At 34.2% G+C, this 18822-nt stretch overlaps 3 protein-coding genes and 1 pseudogene across 8 annotated transcripts; 3 read left to right on the top strand and 1 right to left on the bottom strand.

Annotated features, from left to right (window-relative positions):
- Nucleotides 1-610: 610 nt before the first annotated feature.
- On the top strand, nucleotides 611-3120 carry LOC111300441 (WUSCHEL-related homeobox 8-like; annotated as a pseudogene). The gene is made up of 3 exons (XR_016337722.1): nucleotides 611-1574; nucleotides 2272-2663; nucleotides 2766-3120. The product of XR_016337722.1 is annotated as a WUSCHEL-related homeobox 8-like (transcript).
- A 2876-nt stretch (nucleotides 3121-5996) lies between these two features.
- Nucleotides 5997-9826, top strand: LOC111287110 (pentatricopeptide repeat-containing protein At5g15010, mitochondrial-like). 3 transcript variants are annotated; one of them, XM_089758007.1, is made up of 5 exons: nucleotides 6280-8179; nucleotides 8306-8503; nucleotides 9051-9244; nucleotides 9323-9404; nucleotides 9521-9826. In XM_089758007.1, exon 1 carries the CDS (start codon nucleotides 6417-6419, stop codon nucleotides 8145-8147), a length of 1731 nt encoding a protein of 576 aa, XP_089614133.1. In that variant the 5' UTR covers nucleotides 6280-6416; the 3' UTR covers nucleotides 8148-8179; nucleotides 8306-8503; nucleotides 9051-9244; nucleotides 9323-9404; nucleotides 9521-9826. The 3 variants fall into 3 exon arrangements, with proteins under 3 accessions (XP_022734228.2, XP_089614134.1, XP_089614133.1); XM_022878493.2 differs by having other exon boundaries at nucleotides 5997-8179; nucleotides 9051-9658; XM_089758008.1 differs by having other exon boundaries at nucleotides 6022-8179; nucleotides 8355-8503; nucleotides 9051-9658.
- A 516-nt stretch (nucleotides 9827-10342) lies between these two features.
- LOC111291556 (coiled-coil protein) lies at nucleotides 10343-13427 on the bottom strand. Of its 2 annotated transcripts, none has more exons than XM_022883741.2 (7): nucleotides 12849-13427; nucleotides 12347-12470; nucleotides 11861-11998; nucleotides 11562-11608; nucleotides 11102-11189; nucleotides 10909-11023; nucleotides 10343-10560 (listed from the first exon to the last, which is right to left on the bottom strand). In XM_022883741.2, the coding sequence occupies exons 1-6, from the start codon at nucleotides 13023-13025 to the stop codon at nucleotides 10929-10931; spliced, it is 669 nt and encodes a 222-aa protein (XP_022739476.2). In that variant the 5' UTR covers nucleotides 13026-13427; the 3' UTR covers nucleotides 10343-10560; nucleotides 10909-10928. The 2 variants fall into 2 exon arrangements, with proteins under 2 accessions (XP_022739476.2, XP_022740260.2); XM_022884525.2 differs by having other exon boundaries at nucleotides 10343-10556; nucleotides 12849-13098.
- Nucleotides 13391-18177, top strand: LOC111285135 (U-box domain-containing protein 44-like). 2 transcript variants are annotated; one of them, XM_022874802.2, is made up of 4 exons: nucleotides 13391-13932; nucleotides 14616-15186; nucleotides 15287-15596; nucleotides 16324-18177. In XM_022874802.2, exons 2-4 carry the CDS (start codon nucleotides 14632-14634, stop codon nucleotides 17898-17900), a joined length of 2442 nt encoding a protein of 813 aa, XP_022730537.2. In that variant the 5' UTR covers nucleotides 13391-13932; nucleotides 14616-14631; the 3' UTR covers nucleotides 17901-18177. The 2 variants fall into 2 exon arrangements, with proteins under 2 accessions (XP_022730537.2, XP_022731302.2); XM_022875567.2 differs by having other exon boundaries at nucleotides 13750-13890.
- The last annotated feature ends 645 nt before the right edge of the window (nucleotides 18178-18822 follow it).

Genomic DNA, 18822 nt, shown 5'->3' with positions numbered 1-18822 from the left:
AAAAAAGATTTGACAACCATCTTGAGTTGTTACTTAAAATATAATTTACTTACTAACAACAAAAAATTATTATAATAAATATTTTTTAGACAATTTTTTTATACATTAAAATTTGTTGCATATATTTTTAATAACAAAAGTACGGATAACAACCTTACAATGAATTTTTGTCGTTACCAAAAAAATTTTATAATGATAAATTGATATTTTGCAACGACATCAAGTGTTGCTAAACCTTTTTTTTTTTTTTTTTTGAGTAGTTTACCAGCAAAAGCTATCGAATATTATTAGCTCTCCTTGTTCAATGAAAATGACAGGACGTGTTTGAATATGCACTTTTAGCCCAATCATGAAAGTTGAACAAGAAGCAATCCAAATACATTGAATTTTGTTTTCTCATCAATTCTATCTTTAGACTTGACATCAAAGGTTTATTAAGTTCAAAGTACGAATATTCTGGTAATGTATTCTTTTTTCCTTTGCATAAATAGGTATTCTGGTAATTATATATTCTTCGCAAAATAATGAGGTGTAAGAGAACATAAGAAAGAAAAAGGAGTTAACTAACATTCTGTTGCTTGATTTCTTTTCACTAATAAAAGTGTTCCTTTTCAGCAATCAACAGGATCAAACTGTTTTGTCTAACTTGCTTGTTTGCTGGCTGCCACTTGAAGCAGCTAATCAACCACCCCTAAATTTAGCAGCAGTCTCTTGATTTACCTAGTTAGTAATTGTAAATGCATGAGATTCTAATTTGAGACAAAGAACCGAAATCCCCCCGATAACAGCAGAAATTTCAATAATCGGTGTGGCAGAGATAAAGCAAATAAGCATTGTTGACAGTTGGATTTGGCACCGTCCCTTCTGGTTCATATGGCTTCCCCAGTTAAGTTACCAAAAAAAAAAAAAAAAAGTTATCATATGAATTTTCAACGTTCAAAGGCCTCTTTGGTTTGGTCATTTATTTTACTTGGAATGGAAACTAAAATTCAATTTCAAACGTAGTTGACGGAAATACCCTCCAACGGCTACCGGGTGTAGTGATTGGGCAGCTGAAATCCAATAGCAGCTAAAAAGCTCCATAATCAGACACAAAGTTACCCGCGCGACCCGGCACTAAAATGCGCTGGGCTAAAGCTAATGACAAAGAAAGAACCTTCTCCTCTCCGCTAATTTATGCATTTTTTTGCTCCCTTGATTCCTCAGTTTCTAATCAAGCATTATTTGCTAGCTACTAATTACCATCTTTGCGGCCGCTTCTTCCTCGATAAATTGAATTGAAGCAGATCATATTCAAAGGGTATGGCTCTTTGTAGACAAAAAGTGGTTTGGTGAAGGAGAAAAAGCCTAACTAGCTAACAGGGGAGAGAGAGAAAGAGAGAAAGAGGAAATGGAGTGGCAAAATCAAGAAATGCAACAACAAGGAGAAGAAGAGTATTTGCAGTACCAATTTCAGAATGGGGTTTGCGGGAAGGTGATGACTGATGAACAGATGAAGGAACTGAGGAAACAGATAGTTGCATATGCGGTTATTCTGAGCAGCTTGCTGAGATGCACAAAGCCATGTCCGTTTTGTTTTTTTTCCCCTTTTATTTGTGCCTCTGATGTATGTTTTTTGGGTTTTGGTCTTTACTTTGTTTGTTATAAATGCATTTGGTCGTGAACTCAATGCTTGATTGATGTTTCTGTCTATCGACTTTCAGATGAGTTAAATTAGGTGTTTCTGCATATATTCTCGTTTCATGTAAATTTGAAGTACATGTAATGTCAGTGAATAAGAAGCATGAATTAGAAAATTGTTGGCATGGGTGGCTCTACCTTTATGGATGAATATTTCGTTCAAAATAAGACAACAGAAGCTGATTTTGTTCTGTAAGTGGCATTTATATTTGTTAAACATCACTCCTTCCCCCAAATTGTTTTCTCTAAAATTCTCTGGCAATAATTAAGACCATTCATTGGCAAATGAAGACTGAAGAGAGTATCAAATTGGCCAGTCATTCTCTTTTCCCTCTACTATTCTTGCTTAATTGCCTGCTGGTTATAAAACTACAATGCTAAATTGGTTTTGCATGTATTGACTTCGCTACACCTATAGCAGCGGTCTTGTAATGATGCTCAGACTATATGGCCTATAAAGGATTTTTTGGTAGCTTTCTTGTAGGCATAATCCGAATGAATTATATATGGTATTAATGTGAAATGATTTAGGACTTCATTGCAAATTGCGTGAGTGTTTCTCAATTCTCATTGCTACTATAAATATTAAAGTTTCTGTGATTCAGGAATAAGGTTGGGAAATCCCTACTGTGATCCAATAGTGGCCACTATTGCCCACAAGATCACTGCTAGACAGCGCTGGACTCCAACAGCATTGCAGCTTCAAATTCTGGAGAGTATATACGACGTCCAAGGAAATGGGACTCCAAGCAAGCAAAAGATCAAAGAGATAACAGCTGAACTGGCACAACATGGTCAAATTTCTGAAACAAATGCCTATAATTGGTTTCAGAACAGGCGTGCTCGTTGTAAAAGGAAGCTTCAAGCCTCTGATGCAAAAGGTTTGGCTACAAACGAGAAAAGGACCAAACTAGAGAGTCTGGAGTTTATTGATAACTCTGTGCAAGGGGTTGAAAGCATTTATTTGCGAAATTTTGATACAGGTATCAAAATAGTTATTGCTTTAAAATTTTACTGTAGTTAATTTGCGAAGATGAAGCAGTTGGTTTTGGATTGAAATTCTACCTTTTTTGTTTTGTGAGCAGGGATTGACCAGTTGATTGGTGAAGTGAGATCTCCACGAGGCTATGATCCTTGTAATAATCTGGTTGAACAATTTGGCTTGCTTGGATGATGCCTTGGCGATTTCTTGTCATGCTTGGAATGAACCTGTTGGAACTGATTTAGGGCGGTCTTTCCAGAAAGAAGTGTTTAACCCACCGAATTCTCAAGAATCTCAGCTAGATATAATTCCAAAAAAGTTAGTTGTTTCTTTGTTTTTTTGCGTGATTATATCATTATTAAGTTAAGCAAGGTAAGCTGTGATTGGTTTAAGAGTTCCTTGTTATATATATATTCATATATATACACACACACAAATATATATAGTTGTGTTTAGTTTGTGTGGCTGTTCGTTTTAGTTTTTTTTTTTCACGAAACACGTTTTATTAATAATAAAGATAAAACAAAGATGTATAGTTCATTTTAGTTTAAATGCTTTATATAAATAATTTAAATTATAAATTACATATCATTAAATTAATAAAAGATTTTATATTTAATATTAAAAATATCGCTTTGATTATTATTTTTAAATAACATGTATAACTATAAAAAACATAATAAAATCTAATATATGTAATATATATTATATTATAACATACATAATTACCATATAAAGTTTGCTGATGTGGATGCTTATGTAAATAATTTTTTTTTTATACTTCAAAAAATTACTAAAATTTTTCTTTATAATAATATATAAGATATTTTTTTAATTTTAGATTTTTTATCAAAAAATAAATTTCAAAATTTATTTAATTATCCAAAACTTTAAAAATTTAAATGAAAAACCAATTTAGATTTAAAATAATTAAAGGGATAAAATTATTATTATTTATTTTGGTAAGATTTTATTTAAATAAACAAAATTAATTCTTATTTTTTATTTATGGATTAAATCATTTTATTTAAAAAATTATTGGTTATCCAAATCTTTCTAAGATATATTTATTTGAAAAATTTAAATTATCCAAACTTTTTTCTTTTACTAAAAAAATTTATCTTTATTTGTCAAATACACCTTTAAATATATCTTTTTATTTTTAAAATTTAATTTTCTAATAATTTTATAATAATTAGTTATATATATGGGTTTGGACATGGGATTAGTCCTAGATGGGCAAATAGCGAGTAGAAAAGTACAATTGTTTTTAATCTATAATTACTTATATTTTTATTGCCTTTACAATTAAAATTATAGTATTAATAATTGTAAAGTTTGCCTGTGGCATATAAAAAACTTAATCTACCATTTTTAATAAAAATAATAATTTTTTTTTATTTTTTAAATTAATTATATATATCTTAAATTTTACAAATATCAAGTATAATTTTATCTTAATAGATTTCATGATAATCTTCTATTATTTAAAAGAATCAAAATTAATCACTTAATAATTTATACATGATTGTTTAATATTATTCTCTAACATTAATTTGATTTTTTTTTTCATTGTTCTCCATTTTTGTGTTATCTGATTTTCCTTTTATATTAAAAAGTGAAAGTTATAAAAACTTTTTTCTTATTATTTCTTAATTAATCGTTTATAATTTACTGGCCCTTATATATTTTGATGAAAATGGAGCAATAATACAATCAATATATTATAAAGTTAACTAGAATTTTATAATTTTAATCTTTTAATCTTTCTCAAATGTTTCAAAAATATTCTAATTTCGAAGTTATAAGTAATCAAATGATATCACCGAGTTACTAATGAAAAAGAATATTTTTTCAGCATTTATTATTATTTTTAGATACTTATAGTAAGCACACAATCTTTAATTTTGATTTTTTTTTATATTACAATATGTAAAGTTATATAAATATATATATTTTTATATTTTGTAGGGGCTGTCTATAAACCTTTTCTTTTTACTTTTGACTCTTCGTTTAATTAGGTAATATTTTTTCTTTCAATTGGCTTTCTTTTTTTCATATATTACAAAGTGCAAAGTCACAGAAAATATTTTTTCTTTTATTTTGTCAATATTATTTATAAACCTTTTATATTTATATTTAACTTTTCACTCAATTAAATAAATTTTTTTTAATTCAGCTTTCTTATAATATGCAAAAACACTTTCATTAATAGTTTACTGAATTACATTGATTTGAATATATTATTTATATAAAAATATTGTTATAAATAACAATAACTAATTGATTTTTGAAATCATATTTTATGTATGTAATATAATTAGCTCATCAATTAAAATTTTGTATAAAAATCTGTAATTTACTATACTTATTCCTCTTCAAAGTCATAACACTTTATGTTTATTTATAAAAAAGTTAGGATAAATTGAAATCTAATTTGATTTGATTCTTTTTAATTTTTCAAATCAAATATCATTTAGTAAGCACTTGATTTTTTTAAAACATAATTTAAAAAAAATATGAATTTAAAAAATTAAGAAGTGTTCATAAATTTGATGGCATCCAATTGTAAACATTTTTAAATTTTAGATTTTGTTTCAAGTTTGACTCAAATTACTTATTCAATTTATATTTATTATTAAAATGTTAAAATTTTATAATATTAAATATATTTTAAATTTAAAATTAAATAATTTTTTAATATAATAATCTTTTGAATATATACTTAAAAATTTATACATAAAATCATAAATTTGACCTATAATCCAACTAAGAATAAGTCTACTTCCTAATAAAGTTAAAAAAAAATTCAATTATGGTCCATTTTTTTTTTTTTCTTTGCTTGAATTTTGAAAAAATTCATTAACCCGACATGAATATGAATTTAAAAATATGTATTTTTTTAATTTATTTTAATTAGTTTAATTCAATTAAATTTTTTTAACTAACTTTCTAAGATATAATTGATATAAAATTATATATTTTTCATATGATAAATAATATTATCATATGAGATTATTTAGTAAGAAAAAAAATTGAAATTAAAAAAATATTTTGTGATTTAAAAAAAAAAACTATAATTAACAGTAATTTATAGGACTTTTTTGTTGTATTTTAACTATAAATTAATTTTAAACATAAATAATTAGATATATATGATTTTGTTTTTCTTTTAAATTTTTAAAATTTGAATAACTAATAATGTTTTAAATATATTTATTTGATAAATAACATAAAATTAAAAATGATATTATTACATATTTGAAATTAAAAATAATATATATAACAAGAATAAATTACTATATAATTTATTATGAGTAAATCATAAGTATATAATGAGAATTAAAAATATATAATTTATTTTAAATTATCCTTCTGCCGCTGCTCCTTCCTTCCTCATCTCACCCTACCGCCGCCGGTCCTTCCATCATCATCTCACCTGCGCCAATGCTCCTGGTGATCTCTTGTCTTAAGAAGGAGATCCCAGCTTCCCGATCTTGTAGTTGTGATTGAAGCTGGTGAACCTCGGCAAGAAGTTATCCGGCAATTTTCATTTCCCTTTGGCTTCATTAGCAAATTCAGCTTTCATGCTCGAAATGTCAATCGTTCAGTAAAAATATATATTTTTTGGTCCAAATAGGTTATAAATAGGTAAATAGAATATTGATCGTGTCTAGTCGTTAATCTTAATCGCAAAGAAAAAACGTGATTTTCTTTTCTTTCATTTAAGCCAAAAAAAGAAAACATTTGTCAGATGGTCAAACCAGCAACCGTGAAGAGGTTTTCCATGGCGTTTCATTTCCAGCGAATCCAAGGATCGTGTTTGAGTTTTAACAAAGCCAGGTACCATTTGCCCTGCATTAGTTCGTTATTTTCTGCGTTCCAATTTTCAACTATGAATGGTTTCTCAGATTCCTCAGTAAAGGAACCTTATTTTGATCAAATAAACAATCAGTCTAACGTCGACGAGCGTCGCGTTCTCAGTGAACTCTCCGACTTGTTCCAGTTTTCTTATAGTAAGACGACTATTCCAAATCCATACAAGGAGAGTTATCCGATGAAACAAATAGAAAGTAGAACTGTTGATGAATTTTTATTGCCTGAAGAGAAATTGCGAGGGATTTTTCTTCAAAAATTGAAGGGGAAAACTGCAATTGAACATGCATTGTCACATGTTAGCGTGGAATTAAGCATCGATATTATTGCTAAGGTCATAAATAGGGGAAATTTAGGAGGTGAAGCTATGGTTTTGTTTTTCAATTGGGCAATTAAGCAGCCGGGGATATCAAGAGACATTCATACTTACTATATAATCATTAAAGCGCTAGGTAGAAGAAAATTCTTCAAGTTTATGATTGAAATTCTGCATGATATGGTGAAAGAAGATCTACAACTTGATTTGGAGACATTGTCAATTGTAATGGACAGCTTCGTTAGGGTTCGGCAAGTGCATAAAGCTTTAGAAACGTTTAGGAACTTAGAAGAGCTTGGATTGAAGCGGGATACTGAGTCTTTGAATGTGCTTTTACAGTGTTTGTGTCGACGAGCTCATGTAGGTGCTGCAAATTCATTGTTCAATGCAGTGGGTGGGAAGATAAAGTTTACTTGTGTGACATACAATATCATGATGAGTGGATGGTCAAAATTAGGTAGAGTTAGTGAAATGGAGAGGATATTGAAAGCAATGATAGCAGATGGATTTACTCCAGATTGTTCAACTTTCAGTTACCTTATCGAGGGCTCAGGAAGAGCAGGGCGGATTGATGATGCTGTTGAGATTTTTGAGCAAATGAAGGAGAAGGGCTGCATTCCAGATACTAGAGTGTACAATGCAATGATTTCTAATTTTATTTCTATTGGGAATTTTGATGAATGTGTGAAGTATTACAAGGGTTTATTGAACAGTAACTCTGACCCTGATTTGGATACTTATACGAAACTGATTTCTGCTTTTCTCAAAGCTCGAAAAGTGGCTGATGCTCTTGAAATTTTGGAAGAGATGTTAGTTCAAGGGATTGTTCCCACTACAGGGTCTTTAACATCTTTTATTGAACCATTATGCAGCTATGGTCCACCACACGCTGCTATGATGATCTATCAGAAAGCAAGGAGATTTGGCTGTAAAATATCACTTAGTGCCTATAAGTTATTGATCATGCGGCTATCTAGATTTGGTAAATGTGGAATGATGTTAAATTTGTGGGAAGAGATGCAAGAAAGTGGTCATACTTCTGATGTGGAAGTTTATGAGAATATCGTTAATGGACTTTGCAACATAGGGCATCTTGAAAATGCAGTGCTTGTTATGGAGGAGGCTTTACACAAAGGGTTTTTCCCAAGCAGGTTGATATGTAGCAAATTAAATAATAAACTGCTTGCTTCAAATGAAGTAGAGAAGGCTTACAAACTATTTTTGAAGATTAAAGATGCTCGCCGTAATGAAAATGCTCAGAGATATTGGCGAGCTAATGGCTGGCATTTTTGAGTTGGCACATTTATTTGTGAATTGTGACTAAGGCAAGTAAATTTTGCCTTTGTAATTTGTCTATTTCATTCAACTAGTTTGTATTACTAAGGTAGTTATTTTAGTGGTGTTCTTACAGTCTGTGTTTGAGGTTCCTCGAATTATTTCATTGACTGCAGGTACATGTGTTGATTACATCATTTAGATGATGTTTTGGTTTACACGCAGATTGTCCAAAAACTTTTGAGCTCTTTGGTTTCATGAGGGCTAAACTCCAAATTGCCAAAGCGATATTTAAATATGGATAATGCTGTGAAGGGCCTAGTAAGGAAACACCATATTATCATTGGAAGGAGTAAACTTTGGCTTTTCATTTGGTAACGATAGTTTACTTCTTATTTTGTTGCATTTTGTCTCTCAACTTACCTCCTTCAACTTTACAATGTTCATTCCCTAGATTGTCAGAATTATTGGTCTTGGTAACACTATCTGCTGATTCTTGCTGCTTTATTAAGCATGCTGTCTTTTTAAATTTCTAGGTTCCAGAACCCACTTAAATCATTGGCATTATGAAGTATCCTGTTACTAGGCAGAGTTACACTTGATATTTTCATCAAGTTGGCTGCCAGCCTGTTCTGCCTCCTGTTACCCTGAATTTAAATAGGACAGAGTGGCATTTTGATGTACTTGATGAGTTGATGAAGCTTGCTAGAATACTTAGTTCTTTGTCATCATGTTCTCTTTCATTTTATTCTTTTAAATTTTGAATGATTGTTCTTTGTTTGCAGTGAGATAGTTGTTCACCCTTAGTTCCTATAGACAAGATCTTGAAACCTGTTCTGATTGAGCATGTGACTCCATTCATGCATTAATGTAGCCTGACGGTACCTTTAGTTATTCTTTATCTTTAATATCACATGGCAGGACTTGGACTCTGAGGAGTGCTGAGATTTTTTTGGATCAAGTGATTTTGGTGTACACCCAACAAGAACAGAATCCCCGAGTGCGGAAAGCATTTATGATAAGAAGAGTCCATTTACATTTGAAGACTCTGTTCCCAGCAGTCCGCGCTTCAAGTTTGGAAACTCTCCAAGGCATCAGTTTGACAGTTTCTCCAGGTTTGATTCTTTCAGCATGTATGATAGTGGATTTTCACAGCAACCTGATAGGCTTACAAGGTTTGACTCCATTAACAGTAGCGGAGACTTTGGCAGTGGATTGTCATCAGACCATCAGAGTCCAAAGAATGGTTCTCATAATTGGAGTGCTTTCTAGCTGGTAATCCAAAAATATAAGAAACTGGAAAAAGAGAACAAATTTTCCCTTTGGCTATTCTAGTGTGCTTTTTTTTTTTTTTCAGTTTTTGTTGATCGCCTACCTTTCTTTCTCTGTAGGCTGTATATTCTGCAACGTAGTATTGGATTGTTGTAAAGTTGTACGGTGTGGCCTTGCTTTATTTATATTGGGACATTTTTTGGGAAGTTTGGAATGCCAGAATGAGAAGAAGAAACATGCTTGTAGTTCAAGTGCCATATTCTTGACCGGAAAATTAAAAAAGAAAAATCCAGTTATTTTGTCTCTTAATTTAAGTTGCAGCAACTTAATATATTGATTATATAGTGACCGTCACAGTTGTTGTATTTGCCATGTAATTTGCCTGGCTTGTTCAGCAGTAATAATTTAATGTTTGGTTGGTAGAATTTTGGTTGCTTGGCTGCTTGGCTGCTTTGGCTTGCTGGTGGTAAAAACTATATTGCCATTGTGCGTGCTCAGCAGCCAGCCTAATGATATATTTTGATTACTCGAAAGTAGTGCATGAAATGAATAAATAAAGGAGAAGTCTGCTGTAGAAGTCGTACAGGTAAAATCTCTCTGGCAGAAGTGGTTGATCCCCGCTGCGCTTTGTTAGTTGAAGCAGTTCGGGTTGGGGTTGAGCCATGGTAGTTGTTGACCATGGTAATTCAAGGTTTATATCCCCTGCCAACCATAACCAGGTGTCCATGTGCACTGGTCGTTTCTCAGGCTTAAAAATACTTGCCCCTCTCCCCTTTTGAACCACATACCATACTACTAGCCATGGAATGAAATTCTTTGGAAGAGGTAGCAAGCAGATTCATAGTATCCCACGAAAATAATAATAATAAAAAAAAGCTATGCTAAAGGAAACATGAAGAGAGTATTTTTTGAAAGTAAGTAAGAAGGACAATAACAAAAAATTATAAGCAGAAATAAAGGTATTAGCAATTAATTTTCCAGGCGTTTCACTTAAAATGTCACGCTAATACAATTTGCAAAATAAGCCTCCAAGAAGCAGTTATATTAATACAATTTTACGAAGGTAGAATTAACATCCCTGTGAAAAAAATTCTAATTTGCTGCCATCTGGTACATGCCATAAATGCATTATGATGATTCAGTAATTCTTTCATGCTACCTATCAACAAAACATTAGTTAGAAGATATCATACATGTAAACCCAATATTTTTGACTAGGAAATGGAAAAAATTTAGTGTTTTAAACCTAATTACAGTGACTAAGCACAAAACCCCTTCTGATATTAATTCCATAGACTCCAACATGCTCCAAATTTTCTATCAGATAATGTACCAAACATAGAATAAAATTCTGTTATGAATTCATTTACCCCCCAGGACTATACATACAACTCTTTTTTTTTTTCTGAAATATTGGCATGTATATCTGAGTTTTTCAGTTGAGGAGAAAAAGAAGAGAAGCGCAGGAGGGAGAGTATAACGGGGAATATGCATTAAGCGGAGTTACCAGAATGAAACAACAGTTTTTCATCCCTTGCTATCTCCCTGCATCTTGTGGACTTTATCAAAAGCACAGAGCATTGTTGAACGCATGTTTGCTATCTCTACAAGTGTCTCTAGCGCTGCAATAGATATATAATTTGTAGGGAAAGTCTCATCTTGTTCAGAATATGTTCAAGAGCATTGACTTAAGTGCACACCTGTCTCAAATGATAGCTGAGCTGCTCGAAGCTTTGGAGAAACTAGAGTTCCAAACACTGACAGTGATTTACATCGCTCTCTTTGAACCTAAATCAGAAAGAAAAAGATTCCAAAATGATTCCTTGTAATTTTTTTTTGTATATTCAATTCTATGACTTGTAAACAATCAATTGGACAAGAAAACCTTCCATAACTAAGCCCATGTAACAAATAAATCATAGAAAAGGATCTTTCGAATTAGCTCTGGAAACAACCAAAAGAAATATGCACAGCTACTTTCAAATAACAAAGATAAGCAGTCTCGAAAATTGTGAAATGAAATCAAAAGCAAAACAACAGAAAACATGGTGCAAGAGTTAGAAAAAAACAACACAATCCTAAGACTAAAGCAGGAATTTCCTTGTTGAAGTAAAAATTCAAAACCATAACCGAGAACAGTCAGAGTGATCAAATACGTACTTGGTCAACTTGATGTGAAGCTTTATTCTCATGTGAGGTCTTCTCCTCTTAACAAAAATAGAAGAAAGGAAAATGTAAGGAACATCCCATTAAGAGCATTTCAGGACAATGATGATTTGCAATTGGAATACTATATTCCTGTCATATGGTTTTAGCATAAAATTACCAAAGAATTACTCTAACAATAATGGTTCCTAAACTTTGTGTTTGCAAATACTTTCAATTGGTTGTAGTCTGTTGTGCTCTATTTAACTGCCAAAACGAGTGACTACTTTCAATATAGAGGGTGAAAAACATACCATAAAGCTGTGAACCACCCCTGCGTCGTGGCTGTGGTTGCAACTTGTCCTGGTCAGATTGTGTCTCTCCCAACAAGAGCTTTTCATTACCAGAAGATGCCCATTTGCATAATGTAAAGTGTGGTTCCATGGAGTCAACTATCACAGATCAAAAATCAAATAAGTTCCCTCACGGCAAAAAGGTAGAAAACAAATAAAACCATGACTAATATTTCAATATAAGTGAGAATTAAGTGACGGGGGGGTTTAGCCCTAGCTGTCAAAAACTCAATATAATAAACCATCTTAAGTATTCTTAAACAACTGCCCATAACCTCTTGTATTCCACATCCAACTGCCGTTAGGACAATCACACCATGTCCAGTGCTACACTATAACCTTCTCCAGTATAGTATGCAAAGGCAGGAACTTTTCTGCTTAAAACAAAAATTCACTATGCCGGATAACTTAAACCTGATTACTTTTGTAGATAAAACTGATGAATACCCTTTTCCTCATCTTGGGTTACAAGCAATGACGTAGAAGCAGGATGAAATTTGTGGTCCAACAAGACAGTATTGACACGTGAAGCACCCATCGAATGCCGAGCGCTCGCTAGGTCCAGCCATCCCTGTGTTGGGTACATCGATTACTTCACTCAATGAAATTTGTAAGAAAAAAATTTATAGAAAAACTATACTAAAGAGATCAATGCTGCGCTGACATAAACAGGGACTACAAGTAGAAAAAGTAATCACCGGTGATGCTTTGATCAAAGCATCATCTTTCTTCACTTTGGTAACAAACCTAACTCGGATTACATGGAAATTCACTCATATTTCATTGTCAAAAGTATTTTTGACAACTGAAGGATGAAAAAGATCAAATTAAGTTAAAATCTTATCATTCATCGATCCGAATCGAATATCATCAACACAAACTAAACTGATGGGAACAATTTAGATCTAATATTAAGATTCAATTAGAAGAAAAAGAAACGATCTTTTACCTGGCGAAGTGTCGAAGATAAAGAATGAATAAGGGTCAGATAAGCGTCCAGGGAATCCATAAATTGCAAAACATTTGCACTCTGTTCTACTTCTTCTGCTAGTTGTTGTCGTTGCTGTTGTTCTACGATTGCTAATTCTTGTTCCACATTCTCCAAAATCGGCGTTTCCTGTTCCATCCTCTAAAATCGAGAAACACTCGATTATCTTTCTTCTTTCTCGCTCCAAAATCCCGAGTAGTCCCAACTTGGAACTAAAATCAGTACGAGGTTGGGTTGCAACCTATAATATTGGGCCAGTTGGGCATTATCTCCCATGCTTCTGGGGCTCTATAAAGTCATTTTGCTTTTTTTGTTCTATAAATCTAATCCAAGTTGAGTATGAAATAGACGGATTGGATGATTCCCTGGAGTCTGGACTCGTAGAAAGAAGGGAGACAACAGATAACAAAACTCAAGTAGAGGCCCATAAACCCAATATCCTGGATTTTAGACACGGAAATACATATACGTTGGCCAGGCTGCCTCCCGCCCCTCTTTCTCTTGCCAAAGTATTGACTGAGGATTTTACTTGTTCTGACCAGATGGATTGACGTTGAATGTGGCTAAAACGCTGCTTGGAAACAGCATACATTGTTGAACTTGAAGCACAGTCAACGGGGGTGAGGTCACCGGAGATTGAATGATGAGTTGGTGCCTCCAAACGCCCACTCTCTGGCAGATGACTGACTAATCGTTTTTGCGTCAACTTTTTCTCTCTTCCAACTCTTATTATGTGATGATGGTTTCAAATCGCATTTTTATTTTTTAATTTAGTTTTCTCCATTGCTTGCTTCTTTTGTTTGTTCCTATTCTTTTTTTCTCAGCAAAATCCCCATCAGCACTTCCAACTTCAAGAAGCAAACCCTTATTCAAATCCTTCAAAAGTTTGGAATTTTAATCATTTCATGGAAGTAAAAGAACTTATGGGAAGAATCTACTTCTCTCCTTTAATCCGAGAAGAGTTTTTCTGGGAATCTTCAAACTAAAACTAGGGTTTGCCAAGGCATCCTTCACATTCACTTTGTTTCTCTTCAAAATCACTAGGGTATGATTGTTTCCTCTTTTTCTTGTTTCATTTCTTTCTCTTTTTATCAGCTGTGAAGTGCAGGGACGAAAATTTGCTACTTCCTAATCCAAATTTGTTACTTTTTATTTGGTTGGTTGGGGGGGGGGGGGGGGTAGTTGCTACTTTCTTCGATTTCTAGAGATTAATAATAGCTTGCAATTAGATTCTAGTCTAAATCCAGTGCCACTCCGACTTATTTAGATTTGTAAATTATGCTTTTGAATTGAGATGAGATTCTCTTTTCAATAGTTTTCATTTCTTAATGCCTTGATGATGTCCTGTAATGCTTTATTTTCATAATTCTAGAGAAGTACAAGTTGACTTCCTAATTCTGCAACAACCATTTTTGGCCATGCACTTAGTTGTTAGTTTTAAATTTCCCTAGTCTTCTGCATCACCTTGGCCAACTAATGGAGCGTGAAATTGGAATTATGTCTTCATTCTCTCTTTTCATATCAGAGCATAGCGTTGTTTTACTCTCACCTAGTAGCTCCTTAATTTTGGTTGAACCCTTGAGCTTTGATTGTGCCGTTTTTAATTTTTTTTCTGGCTTCCTTCTCACGGTTGTTATCTCATCGGCTATTGCAATTGCTATTCTCTCTGTTTATAGTGCAAGTTTTATTAAGCTGATTTTTTTATTAAGTTATTTTACCTCTTTGCAGTGACTATATTAGTCAGATGGCTGGGAGTTGGGACGGAAGTTATGACCCTGGCAGCCAGTCAGATGAGAGCTATCATTTCGAGAGACTGCACATTGAGCCCATTTATGATGCATTTGTTTGCCCTTTGACAAAACAAGTTATGCATGACCCTGTGACGTTAGAAAATGGGCAAACATTTGAACGTGAAGCAATTGAAAAGTGGTTCAAGGAATGCAAGGAAATTAGACGGAAGCTGGTTTGCCCATTGACCCTAAAAGAACTAAAAAGCACAGATCTAAAGTCTAGTATAGCTTTGCGGAACACCATTGAAGAGTGGACTACTAGGAATGAAGCTGCCCAGCTTGATATTGCTCGTAGATCATTAAATATGGGCAGTTCAGAAAATGATGTTCTGTTGTCTTTGAAGTTCATCCAACATATCTGCCAAAAAAATCGATCCAATAAGCATGTTGTATGCAATGCTGATCTAATACCTATGATTGTTGACATGCTAAAAAGCAGCAGTCGAAAAGTTCGGTGCAAATCTTTGGAGACACTCCGGGTAGTGGTCGAGGAAGATGAGGATAATAAGGTTGTTTTAGGTTTGATGTTTTCCTGTAGAGTGACAATGACATCATTTTAATGTATGCATCCAGGACTGTCTTATTAACTAATTATTTATGCTTTTTCAGGCAACATTGGCTGAGGGAGACACTGTGCGTACAATAGTTAAATTCTTGTCCCATGAGCAGTCCAAGGAGAGGGAGGAGGCTGTCTCTTTGCTGTATGAACTTTCAAAATCTGAGCCCTTGTGTGAGAAGATTGGTTCAATTAATGGAGCAATTCTTATATTAGTTGGAATGACAAGCAGCAAATCTGAGAATGTTTTGACTGTTGAGAAAGCTGATAAAATTCTAGAAAATCTGGAAAAGTGTGAGAACAATGTCAGACAGATGGCTGAAAATGGTAGATTGCAGCCTCTTTTGACCCAGATTCTTGAAGGTGCTCCTCTTTTCCTTGATATTTTTATTCTTTTCCTAACTTGTTACAAGCATACTGGTCCTTCATTTTTTAGATGCAGTCATGTACTATTGGCTTTGTCTATGTTTCATTCAAAAATTTTATGCTCCTTTTTTTTCATAATATCCTGCTGACATGATGCTATTTGTCAGTTAACTGCAGATCTTTTTATGGAATGGTGATTACCTCTAGTGTTCATACATAGCCCTTAGTTCATTTGTCCTAACCCTGAAACTCGCTAGTTATTTCTTTGCTGCTTACTCTGGAATGAAATATTTGCCTGCTTTAGGGGAATTTTCTCCATTTTAAATCTTAAAGTTGTTAAAATATCTGTCCAGCTCCTGAGTCCTGACAACTATAGTTTTGAACATTTTCATATGCTAAACCTAGTTTGTTGCTTTGGCTTAGATGCTAAAGGATCTTCTAAATTGATTTTGGTGTTAAGTTTGTCTCGAACTTTTTAAACATACTCCGTGTTGTCTATCTCTGCAAACCTTGGCCTCTCTAGTTCATGGGGTATTTCATATTTGTAGTAATCTTCAACTTCATCTTAGTACTAGGAGTATTAATCTTCCCAATTGGCAGACACCATACATCAGGTTTTTGTTGTCGTCCTGAAGTGGTAGTCTTTCATGTTTGACCTCTGCAATTTCCATTCTAATCATGTACATTATATCTCTATATTTAATGTAAAATGGTACCGCTGCAGGCCCGCCTGAAACAAAGCATTCCATGGCAGCATATCTTGGTGAGTTGGTTTTGAATAACGATGTAAAAGTCTATGTTGCAAGAACTGTAGGTGCATCTCTAATCAATATCATGCAAAGTGGTAGCATGCAATCAAGAGAAGCTGCTCTGAAGGCTCTTAACCAGATTTCATCTTATGAGGCAAGCTCCAAGGTATTGATTGAGGCAGGAATACTTCCCCCTCTTGTCAAGGACCTCTTTATGGTTGGTATCAATCAGCTTCCCATGCGACTGAAAGAGGTCTCTGCCACAATTCTAGCCAATGTTGTAAACTCAGGATATGATGTAGACTCCATTCCTATTGGGCCGGACCACCAGACTCTTGTTTCTGAAGGCAATGTCCAGAACTTACTTCATCTAGTCAGCAACACTGGTCCACCAATTGAGTGCAAACTTCTTCAAGTTCTTGTTGGACTCACTAGCTCTCCGAAAACAGTTCTGAATGTTGTTGCTGCAATTAAAAGCTCTGGGGCTACCATCAGTTTGGTTCAGTTTATTGAGGTTCCGCAGAAGGATTTGCATGTGGCATCCATAAAACTTCTCCAAAACCTCTCTCCTTACATGGGTCAGGAATTAGCAGATGCACTACGTGGCACAGTTGGCCAGCTCAGCAGCCTAATTAGAGTCATATCAGAAAATACGGGAATTTCTGAAGAACAGGCAGCAGCTGCTGGCCTCTTAGCTGAACTCCCAGAGAGGGATTTGGGCGTCACAAGGCAAATGCTAGATGAAGGTGCTTTTCAATTGATCATCTCTAGAGTTGTCAAGATCAGGCAAGGAGAGATTAAGGGCACCCGCTTTGTAACACCTTTCCTTGAAGGACTTGTTCATGTGCTTGCAAGGGTTACTTATGTCTTGTCAGACGAGCCTGATGCTGTTGCCCTTTGCCGTGAGCATGGCCTTGCTGTGTTATTTATTGAATTGCTTCAGGCCAATGGTCTTGACAATGTGCAAATGGTTTCTGCCACAGCTTTGGAGAACTTATCTTTAGAATCCAAAAATTTGACGAGATTGCCAGAGTTGCCAGCACCTGGAGTTTGTGCTGCTATCTTTCCATGTTTCAGCAAACAGGTTGTCATAACAGGATTGTGCCGTGTCCACCGGGGAACATGTTCTCTTAGAGAGAGCTTTTGTCTTTTGGAAGGACAAGCCGTACATAAATTGGTTGCTCTCTTAGACCATACAAATGAGAAGGTGGTTGAAGCCGCACTTGCTGCACTTTCTACTTTGTTGGATGATGGAGTTGATATTGAGCAAGGAGTGACCGTTCTGTGTGAGGCAGAGGGAATTAAGCCAATACTTGACGTGTTACTTGAGAAACAAACAGAGAAGTTGAGGAGAAGAGCAGTTTGGGTAGTTGAGAGACTTTTAAGGACTGATGATATAGCCTATGAAGTTTCTGGAGATCAAAATGTGAGCAGTGCCCTTGTTGATGCCTTCCACCATGCTGACTACAGAACCCGGCAGATTGCAGGGCGTGCCCTGAAGCACGTTGATAAGATCCCAAACTTCTCTGGCATTTTTCCAAACATGGGATAGAATTTTCTTGCATTGCTCATGCCTTTTTCATAATTGGGTGAGTATAGCAACCTGTATGTAGTGTATCCTTTGGCAAAAGCTGTTTCAGTCCCATACATGGAGGCAGGCATTCAAGCTGCAAGTAGATATTGCTGTAAACGGGTTTCCCACTTGTATAGGGTTTCAAGAAAATGTTTCATTCGTTCTTAACGATGTTATTTTCATTGATCTTCATTTCTTTATACGAACTAGTATTGTTTTGGCATTGAGTGGTATGATAGGCCTTTAGTTCTTTTAATGCCTTTAGAGTTCCAGGCGTTTATCATCTGAAGTTGTTTGCTTCAAGGTGGTGGATCATTAGTAATTAGTAATGGGCTACAGCATGTAAGACCGTTTTCATTTCACAACTTTAAACGCAAATATGGGGGAAAGGTCGTGACTCGTTTACTAGTTGCGGGTGCTCACTGCCGCAGTGAATGCTAATTCATGGCAAAGATTCCTTCTCCAGGTTTCACTATAGCGGGGATTCCTCTGTCTATGATGTGTTCTCAGATTCACGACAGTCCAACGCTGGAATTATATACTTAATCGAATCTATTCCAAAAAAAAAAAGTTAAAACTGAAAAAGGATGCATATTTCATTTCTTTTTCTCGCAGACGGACAATGCTTCCAATAAAAGCTTTTAGATATTCATAAATCATTTGTCTGGAAATTATGCTTACAAAATTATATATAAAAAAGAAGCTCCGCCTTAGAAGTTTGAAACAGGTAAGCTCAAGGTCAGTTCATTTAATGGATGCCCCAACAGGATAGTGTGGGATAATTAGCATTGACATCCATCCTTCAATTTCCAAATTCAAGAACCATGGTCTGGTGCTTTCGGATCCTCATTTTTAGACAAATTTGAAAGCTTTCTAGAAATTAGAATTTCAATTTTTTTTT

This window comes from Durio zibethinus, chromosome 3 (genome assembly GCF_047325235.1).
Source record: "Durio zibethinus cultivar Kanyao isolate XHJ-2024 chromosome 3, ASM4732523v1, whole genome shotgun sequence".
NCBI classification, from domain to species: Eukaryota; Viridiplantae; Streptophyta; class Magnoliopsida; order Malvales; family Malvaceae; genus Durio; species Durio zibethinus.
This window is presented reverse-complemented; position numbering and strand designations above follow the sequence as displayed.

Bases quoted from the DNA above. Each gene is read 5' to 3' on its own strand.
- LOC111287110 (XM_089758007.1), top strand. From the start codon at position 6,417: ATGGTCAAACCAGCAACCGTGAAGAGGTTTTCCATGGCGTTTCATTTC.
- LOC111291556 (XM_022883741.2), bottom strand. From the start codon at position 13,025: ATGGAACAGGAAACGCCGATTTTGGAGAATGTGGAACAAGAATTAGCA. The intron at 11,609-11,860 runs GTATGTTTTTCA...ATTTTTGTTAAG, and splicing joins GGGTGGTTCACAGCTTTATG to AGGAGAAGACCTCACATGAG. The intron at 11,190-11,561 runs GTACGTATTTGA...TTTCTGATTTAG, and splicing joins CTTCACATCAAGTTGACCAA to GTTCAAAGAGAGCGATGTAA.
- LOC111285135 (XM_022874802.2), top strand. From the start codon at position 14,632: ATGGCTGGGAGTTGGGACGGAAGTTATGACCCTGGCAGCCAGTCAGAT. The intron at 15,187-15,286 runs GTTGTTTTAGGT...ATGCTTTTTCAG, and splicing joins AGGAAGATGAGGATAATAAG to GCAACATTGGCTGAGGGAGA. The intron at 15,597-16,323 runs GTGCTCCTCTTT...GTACCGCTGCAG, and splicing joins TTTGACCCAGATTCTTGAAG to GCCCGCCTGAAACAAAGCAT.